The sequence below is a fragment of the Cervus canadensis genome, chromosome 8, assembly GCF_019320065.1.
Source record: "Cervus canadensis isolate Bull #8, Minnesota chromosome 8, ASM1932006v1, whole genome shotgun sequence".
Lineage (NCBI taxonomy): Eukaryota > Metazoa > Chordata > Mammalia > Artiodactyla > Cervidae > Cervus > Cervus canadensis.
Genome location: NC_057393.1, coordinates 65,161,084 through 65,188,547, shown reverse-complemented (window position 1 = coordinate 65,188,547; position 27,464 = coordinate 65,161,084). Strand labels below are relative to the sequence as shown.

Genomic DNA, 27,464 nt, shown 5'->3' with positions numbered 1-27,464 from the left:
AGCAAACTTGGAAAACTCAGCAGTGGCCATAGGACTGGAAAAGGTCAGTTTTCATTCCAATCCCAAAGAAAGGCAATGCCAAAGAATGCTCAAACTACCACACAATTGTACTCATCTCACACGCTAGTAAAGTAATGCTCAGAATTCTCCAAGCCAGGCTTCAGCAATACGTGAACCATGAACTTCCAGATGGTCAAGCTGGTTTTAGAAAAGGCAGAGGAACCAGAGATCAAATTGCCAACATCCACTGGATCATTGAAAAAGCAAGCAGTTTCCAGCAAAACATCTATTTCTGCTTTATTGACTATGCTAAAGCCTTTGACTGTGTGGATCACAATAAACTGTGGAAAATTCTGAGAGAGATGGGGAATACCAGACCACCTGACCTGCCTCTTCAGAAATCTATACAGGTCAGGAAGCAACAGTTAGAACTGGACGTGGAACAACAGACTGGGTCCAAATAGGAAAAGGAATATGCCAAGGCTGCATACTGTCACCCTGCTTATTTAACTTATATGCAGAGTACATCATGAGAATTGCTGGGCTGGATGAAGCATAAGCTGGAATCAAGACTGGTGGGAGAAATATCAACAACCTCAGATATGCAGATGATACCACCCTTATGGCAGAATGTGAAGAAGAACTAAAGAGCCTGTTGATGGAAAGTGAAAGAGGAGAGTGGAAAAGTTGGCTTAAAGCTTAACATTCAGAAAACTAAGATCATGGCATCTGGTCCCATCACTTCATGGCAAATAGATGGGGAAACAGTGGAAACAGTGGCTGACTTTATTTTGGGGGTCTCCAAAATCACTGCAGATGGTGACTGCAGCTATGAAATTAAAAGACGCTTACTGCTTGGAAGGAAAGTTATGACCAACCTAGACAGCATATTAAAAAGCAGAGACATTACTTTGCCAACAAAGGTCCATCTAGTCAGGGCTATGGTTTTTCCAGTGGTCATGTATGGATGTGAGAGTTGGACTATAAAGAAAGCTGAGTGCTGAAGAATTGATGCTTTTGAACTATGGTGTTGGAGAGACTCTTGAGAGTCCCTTGGACTGCAAGGAGATCCAACCAGTTCATCCTAAAGGAAATCAGTCCTGAATGTTCATTGGAAGGGCTGATGTTGAAGCTGAAACTCCAATACTTTGGCCACCTGAGGTGAAGAGCTGACTCATTTGAAAAGACCCTGATGCTGGGAAAGATTGAGGGCAGGAGGAGAAGGGGACGACAGAGGATGAGATGGTTGGATGGCATCACTGACTCAATGGACTTGAGTTTGAGTAAACTCCAGGAGTTGGTGATGGACAGGCAGGCTTGGTGTGCTATAGTCCATGTGGTTGCAAAGAGTTGGACACGAGTGAGTGACTAAATTGAACTTAACTGAAACGATAGGTCAAAGTCCTGAGTAAGCTGTCAGGCTCATTACTACAAAACTAGTAGTAATGAATTTACTCAGTTATGCTCTGAAATATATTCTCTTCTCTGGTATGTATAGGGCCTTGAGGGATAGGAAATAGGGAAAAGGCTGAGGTATATGACACTAACTGTATTGGGGGTGGGGAGAACTGAAAATCAAATAGGGGAAAAATAAAATTAAATCTCTGAATAGTAACTCACAGCTTAGTGCTCTTTTGAGGGAGGTACAGGTTTCAAAGGTAATCAGTAACACAAAGCAAATTAGTGAAGTACAATTCTAAGCTTTTAAGTTTAATGGCCACATCTTGGGTGCTATACTACATAGTGGTTTTGGTGGACACCCAATAATTGGGGTTAGAGTTTCTCAAAGTTTCTGTGATCAATGTTTCTAGAATCTGATATCTTATGAAGACCACAATGTGGGTTCAATTCTCAAGTATCTGTGAGAATATGTGAACAGAAGAGACCACAAGAATATTATACACAGAAAACAAGAAAAGTAAATAACCCAATAGTTTTATTATATCTTTATTAGGGCACATAATATACATTCATCAATGCATCTGATAAACAATTGCCTGTGAGGCATCATACAGAGGATGGCAAAGATGAGTAAGAAGGGCTTTTAAGAGGCTCAAAGTTGAGTGAGTTGTATTATAATTATTTATTATATCTTCCTTCACTATGAGAACAGACACCTGGTTTTGCTCATTCTTGTATTTTGAATATTTAGAAGAGTGCCTGGCACATAGGTGCTCAATAAATATTGATATGAAATTAGATAGTTCTTTGCATAGATATATGTTTTATTAGACTATTACAGACTACATATTTCTTGAGGATAGGTGATGGCTTTATCTTTTATCCTACAGTACCTGGCTTTGAATATAGCAATGTCTGCCACTGAACTGTAACTTTCAATTCATTCTTGAGTGGATTTGCTAAATTATTAAAGCTTGTGGTGTTTGCACTCTTAATCATAGAGAACCAACACTGTGAATTATACCTATGAAGTCTCAGAAAACTCTTTCCTTTAATGAGGAGAAGAAAGTAATTTGAAGGATGGAAAGTTTAAAAAGTTTTAAGTTGAGTTACATTTGACCTAGAAGAAAAATTCACAGGAAAAAAAGACAGTGGGGGAAAAAAAAAAAAAAGACAGTGAGGGGAATGGGGAAAATCTGATAGAGGTTAGGGGCTAATCTTGAAAACAAAGCCAAAACATGTTTTCCATAAAACAAAAAAAGAAAGAAAGAAAAGAAAAATCTGCCTTTGTTAAATAAGAAACATGGTGGTTACTCACAGCATTAACAGAGTCATTTTTCCGGGCATGGAAGGTTCCCCAATTCCTCCAGCTATTACTCAGGGACAGAACTGGAGACACTGATGAGGCAGACTTTTCCAGCCCAGTGGCTGGCAAGCTTCATTGCACGTTAGAATCACCTGGGGAGACTTTTAAGCACTACTGATGCCTGTACCCACCCACTGAGCTTCTGATTTAGTTGATTTGAAGAGGGTCTTAACAACCACATTTCTGAAAAGTTCCCCAAGTAAGCCTACTGGAAAACCAGGTCCAGAGGACTGCGTTAGAGGAAGAGTATTTTTTAGGAAAAACAGAATTTTGTTAGAGAAGGGACAAGATCTGTAACAGGAAGCCTTAGATTTTAGTCCAGATTGTGGGCAGATCATTTATTTATCTTCTTCTCTGTCTCTGTATTCTCAAAGGCAAAATAAGATCTAGCAAAGCTGTTAGAAAGACAAAAAAGGAAAATGGCTATGAAGCACTGCATGGTCACTAAGATGCAAATATTTATTTAATACCACCACTAGGACCTTCAATCTTTTAGTTCTGGTCTGAAATTTTCTACAGAACCCTACACAGAAAGTGATTAACATGTGTCAAATGAAAACTTACATTTTCATGTTAACAAATTCAGAGTGGAATAAAGGAAGCAATTAGAAAGCAGATAGTCATTCCTCTATAATGGGAAATGGTCCCAGAGAGATGGACTGGTAACCTTAGGAGGAAAGGCCCTTCATTAACTCTCATTTTAGTTAATTGCTATGTTCACAAATTATTTAACCAACTTGAGAGTACAATCAATCTCCATCTCCTTGCTAAAGCAGGCTAGAAATTCTGGGCCAGAAATAATTTAGCACCCCAGATTTTTATCACCTGACAAAATTTGTCTTTTCACTTCAGGGCTTTTTCGCAAGGACTTCAGGTCCTAAATTAACTCCTGCCAAAGCTAGAATACTTTATTTCTTCAAGGGTGATGTCTCCAACACCCAATTTATTGCTTTTAAATATAAATTCATATCAAAACATGAATTAACCTATCATGATAGATAATGTTGTTTAGTTGCCAAGTGATGTCCGACTCTTTTGCAACCCCATGGACTGTAGCCCACAAGGATCCTCTGGTCCATGGGATTTTCCAGGCAAGAATACTAGAGTGGGTTGCCATTTCCTTCTCCAGGGGATCTTTCTGACCAAGGGTCAAAACCTGTGTCTCCTGCACTGGCAGGCTGATTCTTTACCACTGAGACACCTGGGGAGTGATAGAAAATTATTTTAAGGTCAAATCAATGCCAGGACTAAAACTTTAAAAATAAGTTTGGTCGAGGATCTCCCTGGTGGTTCAGTGGCTAGGACTCCATGCTTCCAATGCAGGAATGGGGGTGGGGCATTGCAGGTTTGATCCCTGTTCGGGGTGTATGCTGTGCGGTGCAGCCAAGACATTAAAAAAGGGTCTGGTCAACAGAAAGGTGTATTCCCTATAAAATTCACCTAGATATTTGTGATCAACTTTCTGAAATGATAACTTCCAACAGATATGAGCTGTGTACTAGGTAATACAGGAGTTCTCTTTAGGACAGAAGCATTGTCCTCTGTCACTTTCTGTTAGGGAATCTTCCTTCATTGCCAAGAGAACACCTTCAGACTGGCTAGACTGCTCAGAGAAGCTGACACTTTCTCTCAGAATCCAGCCTGCTCTCAGTTGCAGTCCACAGCCTGTTCAGAGGTCCTTTCAGCTTTTCAACACCCAAGGTATGGAGGAAAAACTCTAACTGATAAGAACTGCTTTCCACCAACTTGGGGGTGAAGCTATTCAAGCAAGATTTCCTACACAAAGACTAAGAAAATGGAAACAAGCCCAGGCAATTCTATTTCTTACTGGGTCTTTAAAGTTTAGAGCCTGCATAAAGGACAAGGGTCTCAGCTTACAAGGTCAGTTAAGTGATCTAGCCAACGTCCACAGAAACTTCTGAGGCAGGACTTGAACTCAAGTCTTCTAGCTCCATGTCTACTGTATCACACTACCTTAGTAATCCCTCATGGAACATGTTTAATGTTAAGTCAATTTTCCAGGCATGGCTCAACGGTAATTGTTGTCATGTGGAAAGGGTGTTGGGCTGAGAATGATATCTGGGGTCTAGCCCTTGCGTTGCTGTGTGTGTTTGCGTATGTGTGTCTCTCTGTGTGTGTACATGATCTTTAAGAGATCTGGCCTCTTTACTAGTTTTTGGTTCAGTTTGTTCATCCCACCACCTAGAAAATCCCAGACACTGACTCAGTTCTACCATCTGCTTCTTCCTGTACCAGATACAGCTCTGAAGGCTCTCACAGAGCAGTGTTGACTAGTGTCACCACAAATCCATGGTCTCTAATCTCAAGGCTGCTCAAAAAAGACCCATTCATCTCCTCCTGAAATCTCTAATAATCTTAGTCTCAGTCTTTTGCTTCTATGCTTGCTCCTTTCCAAACTATTCTTCATAAAGCATCCAGAGTTTTCTCTTTAAACATACATACAACCATGCTATTTCCCTGCTCACAACTCTTTAATAGCTTCTCATTGCACTGTGAATAAAACCCCAACTCATTACATACCTACAAGGTCTTGCAGGTTCTTGTCCCCATCCTCCTCTCAGACCTCATCTCAGGCCATTCTCCTCTTTGTTAGTATTTGTCAACTGTAATAATCCCCGTTTAGCTCCTTACACATGCCAGATTCGTCTTTCCTGCTTGTTATGGACTGAATGTTTGTGTCCTCTCACCCCTAAAACTTAACACACTGAAGCCTTAACCCCCACCGTGGCTGTATTAGGAGATGGGGCCTCTAAAAAAACAATTAAGGTTAAATGAGGTCACAATGCTGGGGCCCCAGTCAGATAGGATTAGTGTCCTTATAAGAAGACACATTAGAGAGCATGTTCTCTCTCTGTATAAACACTCAGGAAAGGTAATGTGAAGACAGAGCAAGAAGGTGGCTGTCTACAGGACAGGAAGAAAGCTTTCATTAGAAACCCAATTTGCTGACACATTGATAATGGACTTCTAACCTCCAGAACAGTGAGAAAACAAATTTCTGTTTTTTAAGCCACCCTGTCTATTATATTTTGCTATAGGAGCCCAAGCAGAGTTAATATACTACTGCCTCAGAGTTTTAAACATATGCTATTTCCTTCTTTCTGGAACCTCCCTCTTCCTTCCTTTTTTTCCAACTTCCTCACTTTCTGTTTAATATGCCTTCCACCTGGACCACTGTAATAAAACAACTCTCCCAAAGGCCACCATTTCACCAAAACCAACGGGTATTTATCATTTTATTTTACTGGACCCTCTCTTTCCCAGGGGACATTGTAATCTCTTAGTTTTTGAACCCTCTTCTTCCCTGGCTTTGATTTCAATACTTTCTCTAGGTACTCCTCTAACCATTTCCTCAAGATTTCATTCTGGAACTGCTTAAATGTTAGTGTTCCACTTGATCTTGCCCTTGGCTCATGGTTCTTTTCTGTATCACATTCTCCTTGGATAACTTCATCAATCTTCATGATTTTAATTCTAATAGTGTGTTGATGATTCCCAAACCTAGCTCAGTCCTCTAAAATAGATTTGAATATCCAACTTCTGGCTAACCATCTCTACTTGGGTAGTCCACAGGCACCTTAAACTCAAGATATCTACAAGTGAACTCTGTATGTCCCCTGGTGAACCAGTCTCTCTCTTTCAATTCACTATTTCAGTTCACGGTCACATTGTGATAGGGACAAAAAAACCTAGGGTCATTCGGGGCTATCCCTTCTTCTTCACAAACTGCTTTTTTTTTTTCAAGTACCAGAAATAAATTAGTCATAATTAGTCACTAGTTCACTCTCATTAGGTTAGTACCTTTGCAGTAACAATATGCTCTCATGGTTTCCTCTAGGCAAAGATACCTACCTTTCCCTCTTTGAAGTGCTTCTTGAGCTGCTTCTGCATGGCAGTCAGCTTCTTGGACTGCACTCCACTGTAAGCCAGCAGCATGCCACCAAACTGCCTCTCAGTGATTCTCCCATCCACAGGGTCATGGCGTTCAAACTGGGAAGTGAATAGAAAGAGTGTTCACGGGGTCAAATGGAAAGTATTTGGACATGGGATGTGGAAAGATCAACTGTTGGATTCTGAGAATGACTGATGGCTGGGATCATGAACTATAATTCTCACCAAGATGAAAAAAAATTAGAAACAGAATATTTGGGTTTATATGCCAGATCTGCCGCTAAGTTACCCAACTACTCTAGGAGTGAATTTTCTCACCAATAAAACAGCTGCTATAATATCTCCTATATCTTCTAGATCAGGAACTTCCTTGTGAGAATAAAAACAATGCTAAAACTCCATTTAGATTAAGCAGTAATATTATTAGTAATAAGTGCTCTCTGGATCATCCACATCTCTGTTACTCAGAGAAAACTTAAAAGTTAATTATTATAAATTTGATCAATTGTACATACCAGTTCCTTGATCTGTACTTAATATTGTTATACAGACCTCTAAAGATTTCAAAGAAGAGCAGTGTGTTTTCCAGTTTTCCCCCAAATGGTAATCAAATGTTAGAAATCAGTAGAGCTTGAAAAAAAATGTATAGAGTGTACCATGCCTCAATTAGACATGCATACTTATCACAAAGCTACAAAAAAATCATTAAGCATATTTAAATATGCAGGCGGAAAGGCTAAGCACAAAAAACTCCAAGCTAATTTAAGTAATATCAGAAAACTAAGATTGTCATTTAAAAACAGAGAGAAGTTATCTCAATATCAGCTGCAGTGTTAATGATATATATAAATGCCTAAATAATAAAATGGCTAAAGATGTGCCTAGAAACCAATTAGAAAGCAAAATGATTTCAACATGGTAAAATTTCCCCATGGTTTTATGGAAAATAACAGTTACAAAGAAACTTTCCGATTCCTACATGGTAGAGCAAAATCTTATTCTCCTAAGAGGGTTATATATAGACATAAGACATTGCTAAGTAAGATCAAGTCAACAAACATTTCCTGAATGTCTACTAGTTATCTAACACTGTTAGTCACTGTAGGGTACAGGAAAGAAGATTCAGTTTCCGTCCTTAGGAACTTTACCATCTAGTAACAAGATAAGGTTTATGTGTAAGATATAAAATAAGGAAGTATATAGTTAAGGGTGAAAGTCTCTCTCAGTTTTTCTTTCCTTGCTTAGTTTGGTAAGTCGATATACACTTTGTCTCCTCACTGGTCAGACTATGTCAGTGATCAAGACACACGAATTACATTTTAATTTGCTGGTGGTGTACTATGAACCAGGAACTTCACTCATACAATCTTTCATTTAATTGCTGTAACAATCCTATGGAGTAGATATTATCAGCTCCATTTTACAGTTGAGAAAACTGAGGTAGGTGAAGTGAGAGCTGGGAGTCACATGTGGCTCTGTCTGTTATCTCAGTAACATACCATTTCCTCCTTCCAAACACTAGCACACATTCATCCCATAGGATAGCAACATGTTGTTTTGGATAAACTTATAGAGCAAGGGTGCTTAGTCATATTTGAGTGAGAAGCAAAACTCTTTCCATAGAAATCAGCATCAGTATTAAGCAAAAGCTTCATTTTTAACTCAACCACTCAGTATTTCATGTTTGCCACACCATCACTTCTACAGAGCTGATTAGTTTTGGACAATACCAAAAGTTTTCAGGATTTAAGTTTGATTTATGATTCAATTAACCACCCTGAAACAAAAATGAAGGACTGATAAAATTTTTTGCAAATGAACATACTTTCTGCAATGTTTAAATCAGATTTTCAGTGACATGTGATACCCGGGCCAAAGCCGGGCTTCTTCAATGCAAGTGAAACAAAGCTGCTATCCCTGCTCTCCTAGGCTTCAACTATTTAGGGCGTTCATTTTACCTTTATCTGGGAGATTTTGTAGTTGTAGAGAAACCCCATAAATTTGAATTAGATGAGTTAAGTTTTATCCCACAAGATAGATTCAAGGTTGCAATGTCTCTTTTTCCAGTGTTGGCAGCAGCAGCAGTGTGCTCAGGCTTATGAAAGCCTGCATTCATCTGCTCTCCACAGGGGCATAAACCTCACCTCTGCCACGTCTCAAAGCAGTGAAGACAATTTCCAGTGGAGATCCCCAAGTAACAATTCCAGTGCTCAAATTAGCATTTTTACTAACTTTCTTTGAAAACACAGACTTACCTTTTTCTATCATTATTATTATTAATATTTGATGTGGTTGGAATGTGAAAGGGCGTGAAAGTTAAAGTGCTCGACTCTTTGCAACACCATGGACTGTAGCCTGCCAGGCTCCTCTATGCATGGAATTCTACAGGTCAGAAAACTGGAGTGGGTAGCTGTTCCCTTCTCCAGTGGATCTTCCCACAGGGATTGAACCCAGGTGTCGCACATCGCAGGCAAATTCTGTACTGTCTGAGCCACCACGGAAGCCTAAAAACTATAAAACTCAGCTCCAAGCTGTATAGCCCACTTCAAAGTTCACTACCTCCTCTTTAATTAGATTTGGAGCAGCACTGAAGACCTACTAGGCCAGGGATCTTCAAGGGTAGCTTCTCAAGGGCCTGCATTAGGGATACATTTTTAAGGGCAATAGCTTGACATCATGTGTCACCACATGAATATAATCCCCAAGGTCATGAGATGGTCTTTGGGAAAAGATAGATTATTGCAAAATTATCACAGTGTAGAAAGCTTCTATTTATACATCTGGAAGCAACTGAAATGATTGGTTTGTATTTTATTTATCAGATATTGATAAAGCCTCTTAAGTTCCACTTCAGTAGGACAATTAAGAAATTCCATTCTATTTGATCCTGTGGCACAGAATATGTGTGTTCCAGGGTACCACCCACAATTTTCACTGCTCCTTCAGACTGTATTAACAAAGCTACAGTAATAGAAACAGCATGATACTGGAATGAAAACAGACATAAACATCAGTGGAACAAAAGAGCCCAGAAATAAACCCACACACCCTGGGGTTACCTAATATGACACAGGGATAAGAAAACACAATGGAGAAAAGACTATTCCTTCAATAAGTGGTGCTGGGAAAACTGGAAAGACATAGAAAACAATGAGATTAGAACATTCCTTCATATCATATATAAAATATCCCACATATAAAAAAACAAACTCAAGATGGTTTAAAGATCTAAATATAAAACCTGAAACCATAAAACTCCCAGGAAAAGTCTGACATAAATTGTAGCAGTATTTTCTTGGATCAGTCTTCTAAGACAAAAAATAACATAAAAAGATAAACATAAAAAGAAATAACATTAAAAATGAAATAAAAAAGAAATAACATAAAAAAATAAACAAATGGGACCTAATTAAACTTAAAAGTTTTTGCTCAGCAAAGGAACCATCGACAAAACAAAAAGACAACCTATGGGATGGAAGAAAATATTTGTAAGTGATGAGAAGGGGTTAATATCCAAAATAAACAAAGAGCCTATACAAGTCAGTATCAAAAAAGCCCAATCAGAAAATGGGCAGAAGACCTGAATAGACATTTTTCCAAAGAAGAAATACAGATGGCTTACTGGCACATGAAAAGATGCTCTAATCCTTAATTATTAAAGAAATGTGTAAATCAAAACCACAATGAGGTATCACATCACACCTGTCAGACTGTCTATCATCAAAAAGTTTACAAATAAATGGTGGAGAAGGTATGGAGAAAAGGGAACTCTCTTCCTATACTGCTGGTGCAAATGTAAATTGGTGCAGTCACTACAGAAAACAGTATGGAAGTTCATTAAAAAACTAAAAATAGAAGCATTAAATGACCCATCAATTCAACTCCTAGGTATATCTATCTGGAAAAAATGAAAACACTAATTCAAAAGACACATGCACCCCAATGTTCATACCAGCACTATTTACAATAACCAAGACATGGAAGAAACTCAAGTGCCATCGATAGATGACTGAATTAAGAAGATGCAGTATATATATATGCAATGGAATACTACTCAGCCATAAAAAGAATGAAATACATTCATTTATGTATATGGGTGAATCTAGAAAACATTATGTTTAGTGAAATAAGTCAAAGACAAATACTATTATCACTTACATGTGGAATCTAAAAATAGTACGAGTGAATGTATATATAAAACAGACACAGAATCAAAGATACAGAAAATAAACTTATGATTATCAAAGGGAGATGAAAGGAGGGACAGACAAATTAGGGGTATGGGCCTAATAGATACAAACTACTATAAACAAAATGGTAAGCAATAAGGATAAATTGTAGAGCTTAGGAAATTATAGCCATTATCTTGTAGTAATCTATAGTGGAGAATAATCTGCAAAAATACTGAATCACTATACTGTACACCGGTAATGAACACAATACTGTAAACTGACTACACTTCAATAAAACAAACAAAAAAAGAAACTCTAATCTGTGGGATCCTGTGGCACAGAACGTGTATGTTCAAGCACACTGCCCGCCATCTGCATGGCTTCTCTGAGACCAGGAATAGTGCTGAGCTTAGCATTTCTCTTCTGTGCCACCGCCACTTTCTCAAATGGATACAAGCTGCTGGCTTCCTGTTGTTCCCCAGGGGGCTGCAGGGCAGAGAAATGGGACAGAGAGGAGGAGCCAAAAAACTGTCTGCAAGATTTTCCCTCGGTTTCTGACCACACTGTGCCTCTCACTCCCATCCTTGCCCCTTGTTGAGAGAAAGAACAGTTCTTTGGAAAGACAGATGGTGTGTGTATGTATATACACACACACACACACACACACACACATATATATAGAGAGAGATGAAATGATTTAAGGAAGAAGGGAAGCTAGGAAGAAAACATGTACTATGAACAAAGGCCAAAATAAGATTAGAAAATAGTAAAAGAAAAAAGAAATCAGTATCTGCAAGTGGGTCTTGATTTATTAAAGACTTTTGAGGTTAATATATTTCAACAAATGTAAAAAATTCTCTCACAAAATTACATTTCAGGAGACTCTGTCTACCCCTCAGAGTAAATCATGCCCTTTTACAAGTATAGGCTTTTCCTAGCTTATGAACTGTACAATTCAAGTAATGCATAGTAATCTCAAGCCACTGAGCTGAATACATCTATGTTTTTCCATCTGACAGCATTTGGATTTTGAGATGTGAATCCTGTCACTGCTGCTACTATTAGGAGTCTCAGAAAAACTGTCTGTTTTGGAAAAATGATTTCAGGCCAAGTTCTCCACTGCAAACCACACAGCAAACATAGTTTAAACATTCCATAATTTAAATATGAAATCTATGTTTCTACAATTGGTAAGGGACATTAGAGAGCCCCAGGTCAAATTACCTTAATCTTAAGGTATGAATTTTCTTAATCTTTAAATACAAGGTGCATCTTCATTGTCAATAATTAATATTACTGTCTTTTGGCTAAGGAGGAAGGCCTACAATTTGGATAGAAGGCAACATGATTTAGTGCCCTGAGCAAGGGCCAAAACAATCCATTGGCATCTAGGGCCATGAGATTATAGATTACCAAATTTTTAACTTGCTAGACTCTTCTACTTCAAATCCAAGGATTCTTTCCATTTAAAAATGGTTTTAAAGAAAATTCACACTGGTGAGCAAATCAAGTGACTAAAAGACATGAGTACCAATCACACAGATCAGAAAAAGATTAACTTTATAGTCTGATAGTCAAAGTTAGGAAAATAACAAGACTAACGCATGAACTTAATATAGGATAATAAAAATTAGGATGTATTTGACTAAAGGTGTTGGAAAAAACTATTTTAGATCTGGAACAAAGGGATTCAAGGTTTGATAAGTTTTGGTTTCATTCCATACAAGGTAATAGATTTAAATGACTAGGAATATAGGTTTTAGAATCAGCTGCCTGGGTCTGAATTTCAGCTTGAACCCATACTTGCTGCTGTGACTTACTTTCTCTAAGAATTCAACATCTTCTCACCAAAAAAAAAAGGAGATAATATTCACAACCTCAAAGTGTTATAAGGATTAATTGGGATAATGTGTGCAGAGAAATTAGTACAGAGTTTGGTGCATAGTTTGAATTCCAGTAAATGTAGCAATTAATATTCTTATCACCATATGACTTCTCAGGAAAGTGCCTCCATTGATTATTTTCTTCTTAATAAGTGTTAACTAAGTTCAACTTACTAGGTCTCACTTTTCTTTTCATAATTGCTTTTGCCCAGTCTCTGTTTACAGACTACTACTTTCATATTTGAAGAGCAGAAAAAGTGAATGCAACAAATATCATTTGTTATACAACATAATAGAATAATTCCTAGATTAAACTACCTAGAGGAGGCTGAAGCAGAACAACTTAATAAGACCTGTACCCTGGCCATATATTACTAGACAGAAAACTTGCATAAAAGAGGTGCACAATAAATATGTAGTAAGTGAACAGAGGTAGAACACTAGAAAATTAATTCACAACACAGCATCCTACTGTTGAGAATATTTCCTATCTTAACACCTACTTCCACAATATTGATTTCTATAAGAAATGCTTGAGAATGTCATTAAGTATGACTAGTCAGTAATATATGTGAGTGCTTACTAATGTGCCAGGTGCTGTCCTAAGAACTTACCTTATGTAATCCTCACAACGTTATATAACAGGTATTATTATTATTATTGTTTTATTTTATAGACATGGACACACAAGCAGAGAGAAGTTAAATAACTTGCTCATACAGTTAATCTGGTGAGAAATTTCTCTCTTCGGCTCAATCAAAACAGTTGATGTGCTTTCTTATCTTAAAGGCATCAACAATCATATTTCCTTTCTTACCCTGGTTACAAAAAGCTTACTCAAGTTTGTGACCTACCTCTAACAAGAACAGGAGTTCACAACTTATATTTTTCATAATAATTTTACTCCTGGCTTTCTCTTAGCTTCTTCCATTTTTTAACTTTCATTTCTCAGCAAGTTTTATTTTATTTTTGTCTCACTGAATATATTCTCTAGGGCTTTATTAAACCCTTTTTTGAACAAAGCAGGGTATAAAAAAGGGGTGTTGGACATCTTTGTTGTTTCAGTTCTTGGTTATAATAAATATCACCACTGGGATAAAGTTTTTCTGCATTTTTCATCATTATTTTTGGGTTGATCTCTAGAAATGAATTATAAAATAAAAATCTATAGGCTCTTTTATTTTTGACTATGAAATATTTGATATATACAAATAATAAACATGATAGACAAGTCATGAAGCATAATAATTAAAACACTTCCATGAATCTACCACTAATCTGAGAGGAAGCATTAGCACAAACAGTTGAAGCTCATCTCTCTGCCTCCCCTAAGAGGTAACATCATTGGACTTCATTTTTTACTGCCTTGCTATCTTTGTTTAGTTAAAAACACGTTAACAATGTTGTTTATTTCTTCTTTCTTCTGAACTTTATAAAATGGTATCATAGTGGATGTATTCTTTTGTGATTTTCTTTTTTCAATTAACCATTATACTTCTAGAATTCATCCATGTTGATACATTTAAGCATGCTTCTTTCATTCTTACACTATTGTAGATTTCTATTATTTGGAAATATCACTATCAGTTTTCCTATAAATGGACATCTGAGTTACTGTCAGCCTTTTTATAAGGCTATTATGAATATTCTTATACCAGTGCCCTGGTCAAACAGCAACAAGAGTTCCAAGTGTAGGGCATGTATATGGAAGTGGAACTCCTGTCTTATCAAGATAATACCTAATTACTTGCCAAAAGAATCACACCAATACTTTTCATGAGCTATGTATAAGAGCTCCCTTTGTTTCATACTTTCACCAGTACTTGATATCATCAGACTTTTTATTTTTTGCCAATCTAGTGTGTGTAAAAATAGCAGGTATAAATTCTTTAATGCTTTTGATATATATTGCTTAATTTCTAGAAAGATGTATTGCTTTACAATCCTACTAGTATATGAGAACATCCTTGACAACAAGTATAATTTTTTAAAATCTTTGCTAGAGTAAAAATGGTAACCCATTTTAATTAGCATTTTTTTGATTATTAGTGAGGCTGACCATTTTTCAAATATGTGTACTGGTCTTTTCTATTTCTTCCTCTGAATTTTCTACCTTCTTTGCCCATTTATTTACAGAAGTGCTGATATATGTCTCATTAATTTATAAGATTAAAAATATTTGCCATGTATTAACACAGTATAAGTTTTTTTTACCCAGTTTGCCCATCTTTCAATTTTGCTTAAGTCTGTTTTAAATCTTTATTGTGGTGAAACACATGGATCTATTTGCGACTTGTTTCACTGGCTTATAGCTAGTAATTCTTTTCCTGTTAGATAAGAGGCTAATTAAGTAGTGATTTATCATTTCTTGATTTAAAAAAAGGAAACATAACCTAAAATATTAAAACATATTCTTAAAAAAAAAACAAACATTCTTCAATGTCAATCAATGAAAGTGATTCAATCCTCAGAACAAAGGTAAGTTTTGCTTTAAAAAGCCCTCCAGATACTGGGTGAAGTAAGACAGACAGACAAAGACAAATATCATATGATACTGTTTATATGTGGAATCTAAAAAAAAGGTATAAATTAACTTATTTACAAAACATAGAGTTACAGATGAAGAAAACAAGCTAATGGCTACCAAGGTGGGGGGAAGGGGGACAGATAAATTGGGAGGTTGGGACTGACATATACACACTGCTATTTATAAAATATGTGCGTGTGTGCATGCTCAGTCACTTCAGTCATGTCTGACTCTTTGCAACCCCATGGATCATAGCCTGCCAGGCTCCTCTGTCTATGGCATTTTCCTGGCAAGAATATTGGAGTGTGTTGTCATGCCCTTCTTTAGGGGATCTGCCTAACCCAGGGATCAAACCCACATCTCCTGCATTGCCGGCAGGTTCTTTACTTGCTGAGCCATTGGGGATAAATAACTAATAAGAACCTACTGTATAGCACAGTATATACAGATCATTACAATATTCTGTAATGATCTATATGGGAAAAGAATTTTAAAAAGAGTGAATATATGTTATGTATGACTGAGTCACTTTGCTGTATAGCAGAAACTAGGACAACACTGTAAATCAACAACTATACGCCAATAAAAATTAATTTCAGCAAAATAAACTGAGAATATTAAAAAACAAAACAAAAATAAAATAAAAATCCTCTAGCTTGCTGACTTTTTTTAAACTAGTTTTTTTTTTTTTTTTTGCCATGCCACAGAGCATGCAGGATCTTAGTTCCCCAATCAGGGATCGAACCCATGCCTCTGGAAGTGCAGGGTCCTAACCATGGACTCCCAGGGAAGTCCCTTTAACTAGTCTTCATGTTGCCTGGAAAATCCCATGGACGAGGAGCCGGTAGGCTGCAACCCACTCCAGTGTTCTTGCCTGGAGAATCCCAGGGACTGGGGAGCCTGGTGGGCTGCCATCTATGGGATCACACAGAGTTGGACATGACTGAAATGACTTAGCAGCAGCAGGTTTAGGAATTTAGACTAAAATGGGGTTATTTAAACCTGACTTAACCAGGTTCCCTTTAATTGAGGGAATAAACTCAAGGAAATTCAGTCCAGTTAACTATCTTTTTTTGTTTAAAGAAATATAATCAGCTATGGAGTGATGATAGCTCAGTTGGTAAAGAACCTGCCTGCAATTCAGGAGACCCCAGTTCAATCCCTGGGATGGGAAGATCCGCTGGAGAAGGGATAGGCTACCCACTCCAGTATTCTGGCCTGGAGAATTCCATGGACTATATAGTCCATGGGGTTGCTAAGAGTCGGACACGACTGAGCAACTTTCACTTTCATGGAGTGATGGAGAAAGCGGAAAAAAAAAAAAAAGTTCAGTTCTAAAGAAAAGAAGGCCTGAAAGGACTATTATACTTTCTTAGAAAAATTCTTCAGGTTGTTAGAGAATAATCCATTCTCTATCATTCATAATAGTAAATATTACTGTTACAGCATTTACTATGTGCCAGATTCTGTTCTAAGTGCTTTCCATATACTAATTCACATAATATTCTGAATTATACAAAATCTGTGTGGTTGTTTTTTCCTGAGATATGACCTTGATCAATATGAAAGAGACTCAAATTCTGGCAAAATTAACAGCTATTTAATATTCTAATCAATCTATGAAGTTAGTGTTTCCATATGGAATCACTATACCATGTTAGTCTCAAGCTATTTTTTCCTCTACGATAACTCTTTCAGCAAGCAGTAAATCTTACCATAGCCAATTTCTGCTTTCAACACCATTTTATTCTAAATCGCAGCAACATGAAAAAAACCTTAGTCTTGGCACTATATATTCCTTTGAGATTTGAGGCCCAACATTATTCAGAATTCAAGGACATTCTTCTTATCATGAGATCACAAGAATTTTGGACACAGAGAGTCCATGTACTGGAAAAAAATATAAAAGCTTCAATTTCAGGAGATAAGAACCAAGGACTAATCGTGGTAGGAAAGCAAAGTGCTATCTTTTTCTCATCTGAGTGTCAGTTTGTTTTCCTCTGATTTCATTATTTCTGTAGATAGCTCTCTGAGATCTGTTGTCTAGGTGAAAATACAACATATATTTCCATGCTGCTTTAGTCCGAGCATTGCTGACAGCATGTCAGCACTCTTTTATGAGTTGGAGATTTAGCTTGTTCATTACTTGACACCTAATGTCACTATAAAAGACTTGATGTGCTGATTTTACCTAAACGTGAGGCAATCTATGGAAGGCAGCAACCAGTGTGAGAAGCTGTTAAAAAGTAATGATGAAAATTAAGACATACAATTTACTTTGGGCTTGGTGTATTCATAATTGATCAGTTCCTTATCACAGTCAATTATGAAATAAAGAAAAATAAAAGCCTCAACAAATTAGCAGACCCAATCTAGCAACATATAGAAGGGATTAAAAACCATAACCAAGTGGGATATATCACATAAACGAGAGAATAGTTTAACAACTGAAAGTCAGTTAAGGTAAGACATATCAAGAGAATAAAGGTCAAAAATTAATGATCAAAAAAAAAAAAATGGGGAGAGAGGCAGACATTTCTTCTTGTTACCATTTTCATATGAGAATATGGGTAATTTCTCCTACTTCCATTATAAGAGAAAACTCTCTAAGTCAGTAGAAAGCAATTATTGGCAAATGATGAAAATATCAAAATTTGCCTAATAGAGACAAGAAGGATATACATTTTTAGTGGACCCCAGTGAAACAGCAGGGAAGGGACAGGGTAAAACCTTTTAAAAGAATGACATACTGTTGAAGGTATGACAAAGACTGGTTAGAATCAGGCCTAAGATGGCAGAAGATTTGACTTTCAATGGACCTTAAGCCTCGATATACGCTCATTGTAATACGTTAGCATACTAAATGACACAGCCACCAGCTCCATGACAGTTTTGAGGCCGACCATAATAGGCCAAAAAGTGGGTAGTGGTCCAATTCCTGGAAATCTCTGCCCTTTTCCCCAAATAGTTGGAATAATCCTCCCACTTGCTAGCCTATGAAATTACCCAGCCCATAAAACCTAACCACCCCATATTTGGGGTCTCTTGCCTTCTGAGATGGCCCACACTCTGTCTGTGGAATGCGTTTCTCCCATGGAATGTGTTCTTGCTTTTTGAGATGGACCACACTGGCTCAGATGGTAAAGAATCTGTTTGCAATGCGGGAGACTCAGGTTTAATCCCTGGGTCGGGAAGATCCCTTGGAAGAAGTCACGGCAACTCACTCCAGTATTCTTGCCTGGACAATTCCATGGACAGAGGAGCCTGGTGGGCCACAGTCCATGGGGTCACAAAGAGTTGGACACGACTGAATGATATTTAAAGAAAAAAAAAATTCTGTCTATGAAATGAGTATCTCTCTAAATAATCTACTTCTTAGCTATTACTTTGTCTCTCACTGAATTCTTTTGTGATGAGACATAAAGAACCTGAGTTTCATTAAGTCTTGAGACCAGGCATGTGATCTCAATTGAAAGACAGTGGGGTCAGGTCCCAATCTGAGTTTTCGTTGGGCTGAGTTTTGGTCCTGGCCCACGGGTTTAAGTCCCAGTCTTGTGTGACTTCACCAGCATGATGTAAATTAGCCATCAATTCACTAAAATATGTAATATGAGCTCTCCCAAGCTGTGCTGATTTGTACCTAATTTTTTCATAACAATAAATTTAAACATAAAGCCTTTCTACAGCAAGAATAATTCAATCAATTTTAGACATTCTGTATTCTTTTTTTTATTCCCCTCCTATCCAAGCTGCCACATAACACTGAGCAGAATTCCATGTGCTATACAGTAGGTCCTTGTTGATTATCCAGTCTAAATATAGCAGTGTTAAAACAGTCTGTATTCTAAAGGAGACTTTTTCAGTTGTGAAAGGACTTGGAACACTTCATGGGTCTAAGGAAGGTAAATTGCTTTATGCTAAGCATTCGGGATTTTTCTTTATTTTCCCTCTCTGGGATATTGTCCCCACTTTTTATCTATCTGTACAACCCTGCCCTTTCTTGAACTTAACCTCTCTTCATGGCCTACTGGTTATTCCAAAACACTTGATTTCTCTGAGTTTTCTGAGATCTTACAATATGTTAGGTCGAGGCATCATAGAAAATTACACTTTGCTTTATATTTTCTTTCCTTTTTGAAAGTGCACATATTGCCCTTATAACATTATGTACTTCTTGAAGGAAGAGTCCATGTCTTATATTTTTTACTCTGTCATACCCAGAGCTGGGCCACACAGCATGTTCTCAATAAATAATTTTTGTTGACTGATTAAATTTCTGCCTCATATAAGACTCCCCTATCAATTCTTTACTTATCATCTACTAGGAGCCTAAGACACACTTTTCAGCCTATACTCCTGAATACCAAAGGTGAGACTATGCCACTTCACTAGAATTGATAATTATTCCTGGGGATGGAAAATCCTAACACTGCCACTAGAATTTCAGGGATATGATTAGTTGTGGGCTCCACTATGAAGCTCCTTTTGCTGCTTTACTTAAGTCCAGTTATATATAAAATTTCTCAATAATATTCAGTTTGCATTTAAAAAACTGAAACAATAAAAAAACAGATAGGTAAGTCAATAAGCATACAGGAGGATGCAGACAGGATAGGCAATGTCAGACTCTGTAGGCCAAAATAATTTGTCCTCGGAGTCTGAAACTATGCTGGAATGATAAATTAGGTGAGAATGGCAGGTACATTAATTCATTCAAGTGAAAACCACAAAAACCCATCAGTAAAGTTTCCCTTCTTCTGTCACCTGGTATTAGAAAACCACCATATCATCAATTTTCATAAAATTCAAGCCAGGGTAGGTGCCATAAAATCATTATAGTCACACTGTCGTCCATTAGGAAAATGGGAATATTTTGATTAAAACACAGAGACCCACTCATGTAAATTAAAAGCCTGAATTGCAGCATCTATACGCAGCTGAAGACACGAGCAGGAGTCTTTTCATTTAGTCTTTTCTTTTTTTTTTCATTTAGTCTTTAAAAAATATATATGTTTGTTTATTTGGCCACACCAGGTCTTAGTTGCAGCAAGCATGTTCTTTGATCTTTGTTGTAACATGCAGGGATCTTTAGTTGCAGCATGCAAACTCTTAGGTGTGGCATGTGGGATCTAATTCCCTGACCAGGGACTGAATCTGGCCCCTGCAATAGGAAGTGCAGAGTCTTAGCCACTGGACCATCAGGGAAGTCCCTCATTTAGTCTTTACTCATTGAAATTCTAGTTTGGTAGCTTCTGGGAAATACTTTATGCAGCTCTACATAGTCTCTGTTCTAGCTCTCTTGAAGAATTAGGATATGCTTCCTATGCCCGTATCAGAGATCTTGATTATTTGGGGTATGTAAATGAATCCAATATATTACAGTGGCAAGGATAAAGGTTTTGTGGTCAGACTGACTTGAGTTTGTTGTTTTTTTGTTGGTGGTTTTTTTTTTTTGGTCTCTTACCAACTGTAAACTCCTGAGCAATCTATCTATCCTTTCTAACCCTTGTTTCCCTCATTTGTAAAATGGGTATAATAACAGTACTTCCCTTGTGAGATTATTCTGAGGGTTAAGTTAGATAATACATGTGAAACAATCACCCCATTTAATATTTTACAAAATGCATTTATTTATATTTTTTACATTTTAATATCTCTGAAATCAATATGCTTCTTATAATTGCTGTTGGCTAGGCAGCAGTTGCAATACTGTTATCACTGCCCATACAAGATGTCAAAGCTTGCAAAATGAATGTCAGTGGCTTGGAAGAAAATCCTAGGTAACAGTGGAGTATTTCTTTAAGAAATGCTGCATTACCAATGCTCTTGATGGCTCAAAGGACAATTTGGTGTTGAATAACAGACATTCATAATTCTGAGTCAAAAGAGAAATTCAGAAGAATTGGGCCCTGAACATGAGGACATTTTATACCAATTTATCTTATTTATAATTCCTTTTATGAATACACAAGGATGACATAATAAAAATCTAAGCCTAAAGGAGTATCTCAACAGGCATTAACTAAATAATTTAGTGCAAGGAGAGCATTTTTGTTGTGATTTACTTGACAATTTTTTCTTTTTTAGTGGTACATAAAATAATGGTACATCTCATCAATGTTTGTGTTTTAGATCCAATGAAATATGGTAGTACATTGTCTGGCACATATTAAGAGCTCAGTAAATGTTAGCTGCTATTAATAAATGTTACATTAGCTGCAAACAATAATAATAATAACAACAATTTTGCTTCTGTTAACTTCAGTTCTGTTTAAAGAGAAACAAACTTTCTTTCCCTACAAATACAGAAAAAAAACTGAGAAAGGAGAGAAAAACTACAGCTAAGTAATTCTCTTAACTCTCTCCTTATTACTCTTCACATGAACATTTTTCTTGTTTATGAGAAGAAAAGGAAAAGAGGTGGGCAAGAGTGGAACTGTGCTCAGGGCATAGGAATTTTAATTCTAAACTGTCTTGCCTTATAGAAACTGTACTTCTGCAAAAACTTCTGGAAATAGGAGGTATAAGAATAGACTATAAGCCCCGCAGTTAATACCTATGGGACACAAATAAACAAGTGGGCTGAGAATAATGATGTACAAAATGCTTCCTATTCTTTTGAGTCTCATAATCACCTTTGAAATAGGTGTAATAGTGACCATCTCCACTCACATAAGAGGAATGTGAGATCTAAAGAGTAAATGGGACAAAGCCAAAACGACAGTAGTCCAGTGGGTTTTAAAATCAATGTGTATTACTGGCATGATAAAATTATGTAACTACTTTTTATGAGTGAATGAGTTAAAAAGTCCATCCCTAAAGGCTGATTTAAGATCATGTAATTACACATTTGCCTAACAAATTAAAAAAAAAAAGAGGCAATTATAAATTAAACTGCTAGCTTATACCCAGGAGGAGACAGCATCATTAAAAATAGTTATTACTTGATGTTTTCTATAGGAATAATGTCACGGATACAAGATATGAAAAAATCAATTGTGGCTCAATTTGAAAAAGAGCTGTCTGTGTTCAAGGAATCCATCATGACAACTATCTCTATGCTTCACAAAAGCTAGACAGTTTAACTGAAAGAAACCTAGGCTCATTACACTAAAACAATGGAATAGTTATGGTTGTACCCATTTCTACATGATGAACTAAGTTGAGTATTAAGTTGTATATTCTCAAATTTCTACCTTCTTGGAAAATACTAAAAAACTATAGCTTGAGGACCCTATCTGTAAAATTAGCAATACATTCCATTCTGTGGTTTCTGGAGCTCAAATCTCAATTTATCTCCCTTCTTAAAATGATGATCCCTTTTTGATTGGCTTAATCTTATCACCCATTTTAAATACGCCCATTCAGAAAGCCACTGCATAGGCAATAAGCCCATGCCTATTAGGTGCTATGGAATGGTTACTAATTTTTAATATACTAAAAATTATGCTGGAAACTGCCAATTTTCTTAGAACATAAAATGGAGAGCTAGAGAGTGAAATAATATACAGAAATTAGAATTCTGGTTGACTGACAAGCATAAAGACAAATGTAAGAAAGACTGAGAGACTAAAGCTTAGAAATATGCAGCTCACTGAAGCTTTAATGTAGAAAGCTGGAAGAAATGATGAGTCCAAATGCAGGCAGGTGAAAGGCAAAGTATTTGATGGGCAAGATCACTTTGGTGCTCATTGTCGTTCATTAAAAAAAAAGAAAAAAGATAATATATGTTTTTCCCTGACATAGGAAAATGGAGGAAAGTCATCAAATCCTTTTATGATGACAATGGTAAAATAGAAAGAGAACTCGCTTTCTATTTGAATTGTATTTTAGGTTAACAGTAAGTTTAGCTCCCCCTGGCTGGTCATTTATGTGTTTTAGAGGCCAAACAGTAACCACTGAGTGAAGTTATGTATTAAATCCCTCAGCACTAAAAGATTTCTGTTTTTTTTTTTTAAAGTCATCGAGCTAATTAAGAAGGTTTTTCTTAAATGTTAGTTTTTCATTTTTTAAAAAACCAAATTAAGAGACAAAGAAGATACTTTTCAAATATGTGGAAGCACTTCAGTTTTTAAAAAGAGCTAACTAGGAATTTTTCATGCTTAATTATGCGGGTCTTCAAGACAGCAGTTAGTTAAAATTATCTAAACTATCATACCTTATAAGGTACCTTTAAATTATGTGAAGTTTGTTCATTTTCTTATGGGTTAAGAGACTACTGATTCTTCTTCTGGGCACATTTCAAGGTCATTATTTTTAGTTTTTCTACTTGTATTAACGCTTCTTTTTGGTTGCACATAATATAAACGAACTCAAGATAAGTTCAGCAAAAAAGAAATTTAGGAGCCTCAAGAGACAAGGGCAACCTCATGGAAGAAAAAAAGACTGAAACCCAGGATTATAATATTGGCAGGTCTCTCGTCTCTGTACATTTGCTTCACTCCTCATTTCCTGTTATCCTTTCTTCCTCTGCACTTCATGGGTTTACACGGTAGGCAGCAGATGGTTACTCTGGAGTTCTGGAGTTCATATGTTAAAACACCAACTATGCCCACTTCCAACTTCAAATTCCCTATGGAGAAACTGGTCTGACTTGGGTTGGGCATCCACTGCCAGTCCAATTAGCTGAGATAGGGGGAGGGGAGGATGATGGGAGAAGAAGTGGGAGGTGCAAGGTACAAATACTGCTTCCAGGAGCCCACAGCTGTGTTTGGTAGGTAGAATGGGACAAATCCTGGAGAAAAGGGAAGTGTTGAAAGTTGAGTAGATATCCCAAAAGATGCCTAATTAATTAACACATAACGATGCCACTGAGAGAGACTGAGAGGGTGAATGCGTGTGTGTGTGCGCCTTTATCAAGCTTTTGACTATTTCCTGAGCATCTGATTTGTGTCAGATACTGTACCAGTCACTAAGGAAGTAATAATGAGTCCAAAACTCTATAAAAAGTTCTCAAGGAGTGTCTGGAGACAGGTGTTTAAGAAATAATCAGGAGACTATATAATCAAGTCACCTGAAGAAAAAGTACAGAGTGCTTTGGAAATATGTAACCTAAAATAAGGTCTAACTGGGCTGTGAGAGATAAGAAGGAGGTAACTGGGGGACGGGAAACGAGGAAGAGAGTATTTCCGGCAAATCAACAATAGTGCAAAGGCCCTTAGGTGGAAGAACGATTGGTACGAGATGAACTTCGAAGAGGAGGCGACAGAGGTCAAATTATATGGAGTTCAGGGGTAAGGGTTTAAGAAGAATGAGGAAGGCAAGAGTGGCTATAGTGGGACTTCTCTGGTGGTCCAGTGGTTAAGAATCGGCTTTGCAATGCAGGGGACACTCGTCTGATCCCTGACTGGGGAACCAAGATTCCACTTGCCATAGAGCAACTAAGCCCATGTATCCCAACTAGAGAGCCCATGTGCTGCAATTACTGAAGCCAAAGTGCTCTGGAGTCTGCAAGCCACAACAAAAGATCCTGAATGATGCAATGAAGCTCCCGTGAGAAACAAGTAAGACCTGATGAAACAAACAAACAAAAAAGAGTAGCTATAGTAAGACTAGTTGGGAAGTAACTAAAGTAATTCAGCCAAAAGATAACCTGTAGTGTAGACTAGAATGGTGTTGGATACGACCAGAAGTGGTAAGATGAGATGATGTTACTAACAGGGATTGTAGGAATGGATGTGATGAAGATATCTATGCCTAATAGATTCTTTTCTGCTTCATATCTAGTTCTTTGAATGTGACTTTAGCTACTTGGAAAGCCGATGGTTGCTTGACTTTCTCACTACTAACTTGAAATCTTTTTTTTGTTTGTTTGTTTTTTTTAACTTGAAATCTTTACTAAAAGAAATTCAAATAAATTCTCTTTTCTGCCTAGCAGGTCTTTTCCTTGCTGGTCCTAACAGAATGTTTTCATGTGTGAAATTATACTTCCTTAAATCTGTAAATTGCTTTTAATATCTTCCCTTCTGAGGGTCCTATAAGACTTGCAACATCTGATACATTCATGTGAATGGCCAATACAAGGTAATAGGGGCAGTGACAACTATAACGGAAGCTGCTCTTTTCATCTCTTGTCACTCTCCAAAGTAGCAGAGATCTCCTACCTTCAAACGTATTTGATCTTAAGAGCTAATCGTAACATTGAAGACAAAGATATTAGTATTGGTTGGTCATTCTCAGTTCTATCCCTTTACTACAATTCAAATACCGACTTCTTCGCTTCCGGCTGTTATGGAGCTGGGAGGCAAAAATAAGTCTCAAATTATTTAGGGAGGAACAAGCTGTCCATGGCTTTTTTAATACAGAGGAGACTGCCACATAAACACAAGGTCAAAATTATTGCACCGTTTTCAGTACAGAGGCAGAAAGGAAGTTAATTAGTATTTCAGACCAGAACCAACCAATTAAATACACTAAAATTATACCACCATGGTAACATAAAAAGGAAAACTGCACATTCTTCTGTCATATATTTACCAGCACATATTGGCAGAGAGGCAGGTATTTCAAATGTTTGAAGCTATCTAGAAACTACGGTTTGAGATATACTAATTATAGCTTAGTATATTACATATTATATTGTAATACATATGTATTACATATATATGTATATATATATAATACATATGTAATACATATATTACATATATGTATATATATATAATATACACAGTATATTATATAACACAATACTAATATTGTGTTAACTTTTACTCCACTCTGAGAGTAAAATTTGCCCCATGGAGCCCTCTGGCACATGGACATGATGATCACTAAAAAGTCATAGAGGGAAGGTGAATCTTTCTGGACGACTTCTGCAAAGCTAGTTGAGAAGGGCATCTAAGGTTATGCTCCATTATGCCAGTTTAAAATAAATTATGTTTCACTAGGCAGAGCAGGCTCCTGTTGACAAAGTATGTATAAAATCTGATTAGCTTTGGTGAGTTAATGACTACATGTTCAAATAAATGGACTTCTTACTAGACTCACTGGATTAATCAGCTCCACAATTTATTATTTTTCCTTGGCAGAAATTGAATGCAAAGCCACATTAACATCACATTTGAGGTTATACATACTCACAAGTGAGGAAAATCAAAGAGATTGTTCCCCTAGCTATCATAACCCTGTCAGAGCATAAAGATACAGTGAACTAAAAAAACTTATTTCAAATCCACAGGTAGGAAATGAATATACCACAATATTCTTTAAGACAAGTTGTGGACATATTTTACTAAGAGAACTTTAACCTTTCCTGATGGAGAAAAAGAAAATGCTTTCATGGCCTCTTTAAAGTCAAAATAAGCAAATCAACAAACCAACCAGCACCATTTCCCAAGCACCAGAAAAATCCCAGCATTACTTTATTTTTGTTTTTCCAGCATTACTTTAGATCCAGATTTAAAAACTAGTCTCAATCAAATTTAACCTGACACTCATTTACTTAAAAATTTAGTTCAGTTTAGCATTGGAAGGACTGATGTTGAAGCTGAAACTCCAATACTTTGGCCACCTGATGCGAAGAGCTGACTCATTTGAAAAGACCCTGATGCTGGGAAAGACTGAGGGCAGGAGGAGAAGGGGACGACAGAGGATGAGATGGCTGGATGGCATCACTGACTCAACGGACATGGGTTTGGGTAAACTCCGGGAGTTGGTGATGGACAGAGAGGCCTGGCGTGCTGTGGTTTATGGGGTCGCAAAGAGTTGGACGCGACTGAGTGACTGAACTGAACTGAACTGAGCCTATAGGGAGAATTCCTGACAGAAAGCAGAGTTTGATCCCATTTCTTTAGTTAACATTACAGAGTAAGATGAGCTTATACCTAAGTGAATAATTGTAAATTGTGTAAAGGGATAACCAAACAGTAGCTACTTTCTGCCTAAAAGTTCCAAGTCCATTAGACCAAAGAAATAAACATTCTCAGACATACAGAAGGCTATCACTAAGTGATGTATTATCCAGGTGTTTTAATACATACCATCTTCTGTGTATCATGAGAGCAAAATTCCTTAAATTCTGAGTAAAAAAAGCAATCTGTTAGTTTTTAACACACTTTCATTTGGTGTTAAAGTGGGAATTTTCCGAGTGGATTACAAAATATTTCAGAAAAAAATCTATGAAGTATTTTCATTATAGATAGTGATTTCAAAGAGATCTTAACAGATATATTCCTTAAATTACAAGCATGCAAACTAAAACA

The 27,464-nt window shown here is 36.9% G+C and overlaps 1 protein-coding gene across 5 annotated transcripts in view; it reads right to left on the bottom strand.

The window, feature by feature from the left end:
* Positions 1–27,464, bottom strand: part of MICU1 (mitochondrial calcium uptake 1) — a 221,350-nt gene that overhangs the window by 36,013 nt on the left and 157,873 nt on the right. For all 5 annotated transcript variants that reach the window (XM_043476629.1, XM_043476631.1, XM_043476632.1 and 2 more), the window contains one exon: positions 6,641–6,778. In XM_043476629.1, coding sequence (XP_043332564.1) covers positions 6,641–6,778 — 138 coding nt within the window. The remainder of the gene's footprint in view (positions 1–6,640; positions 6,779–27,464) is intronic.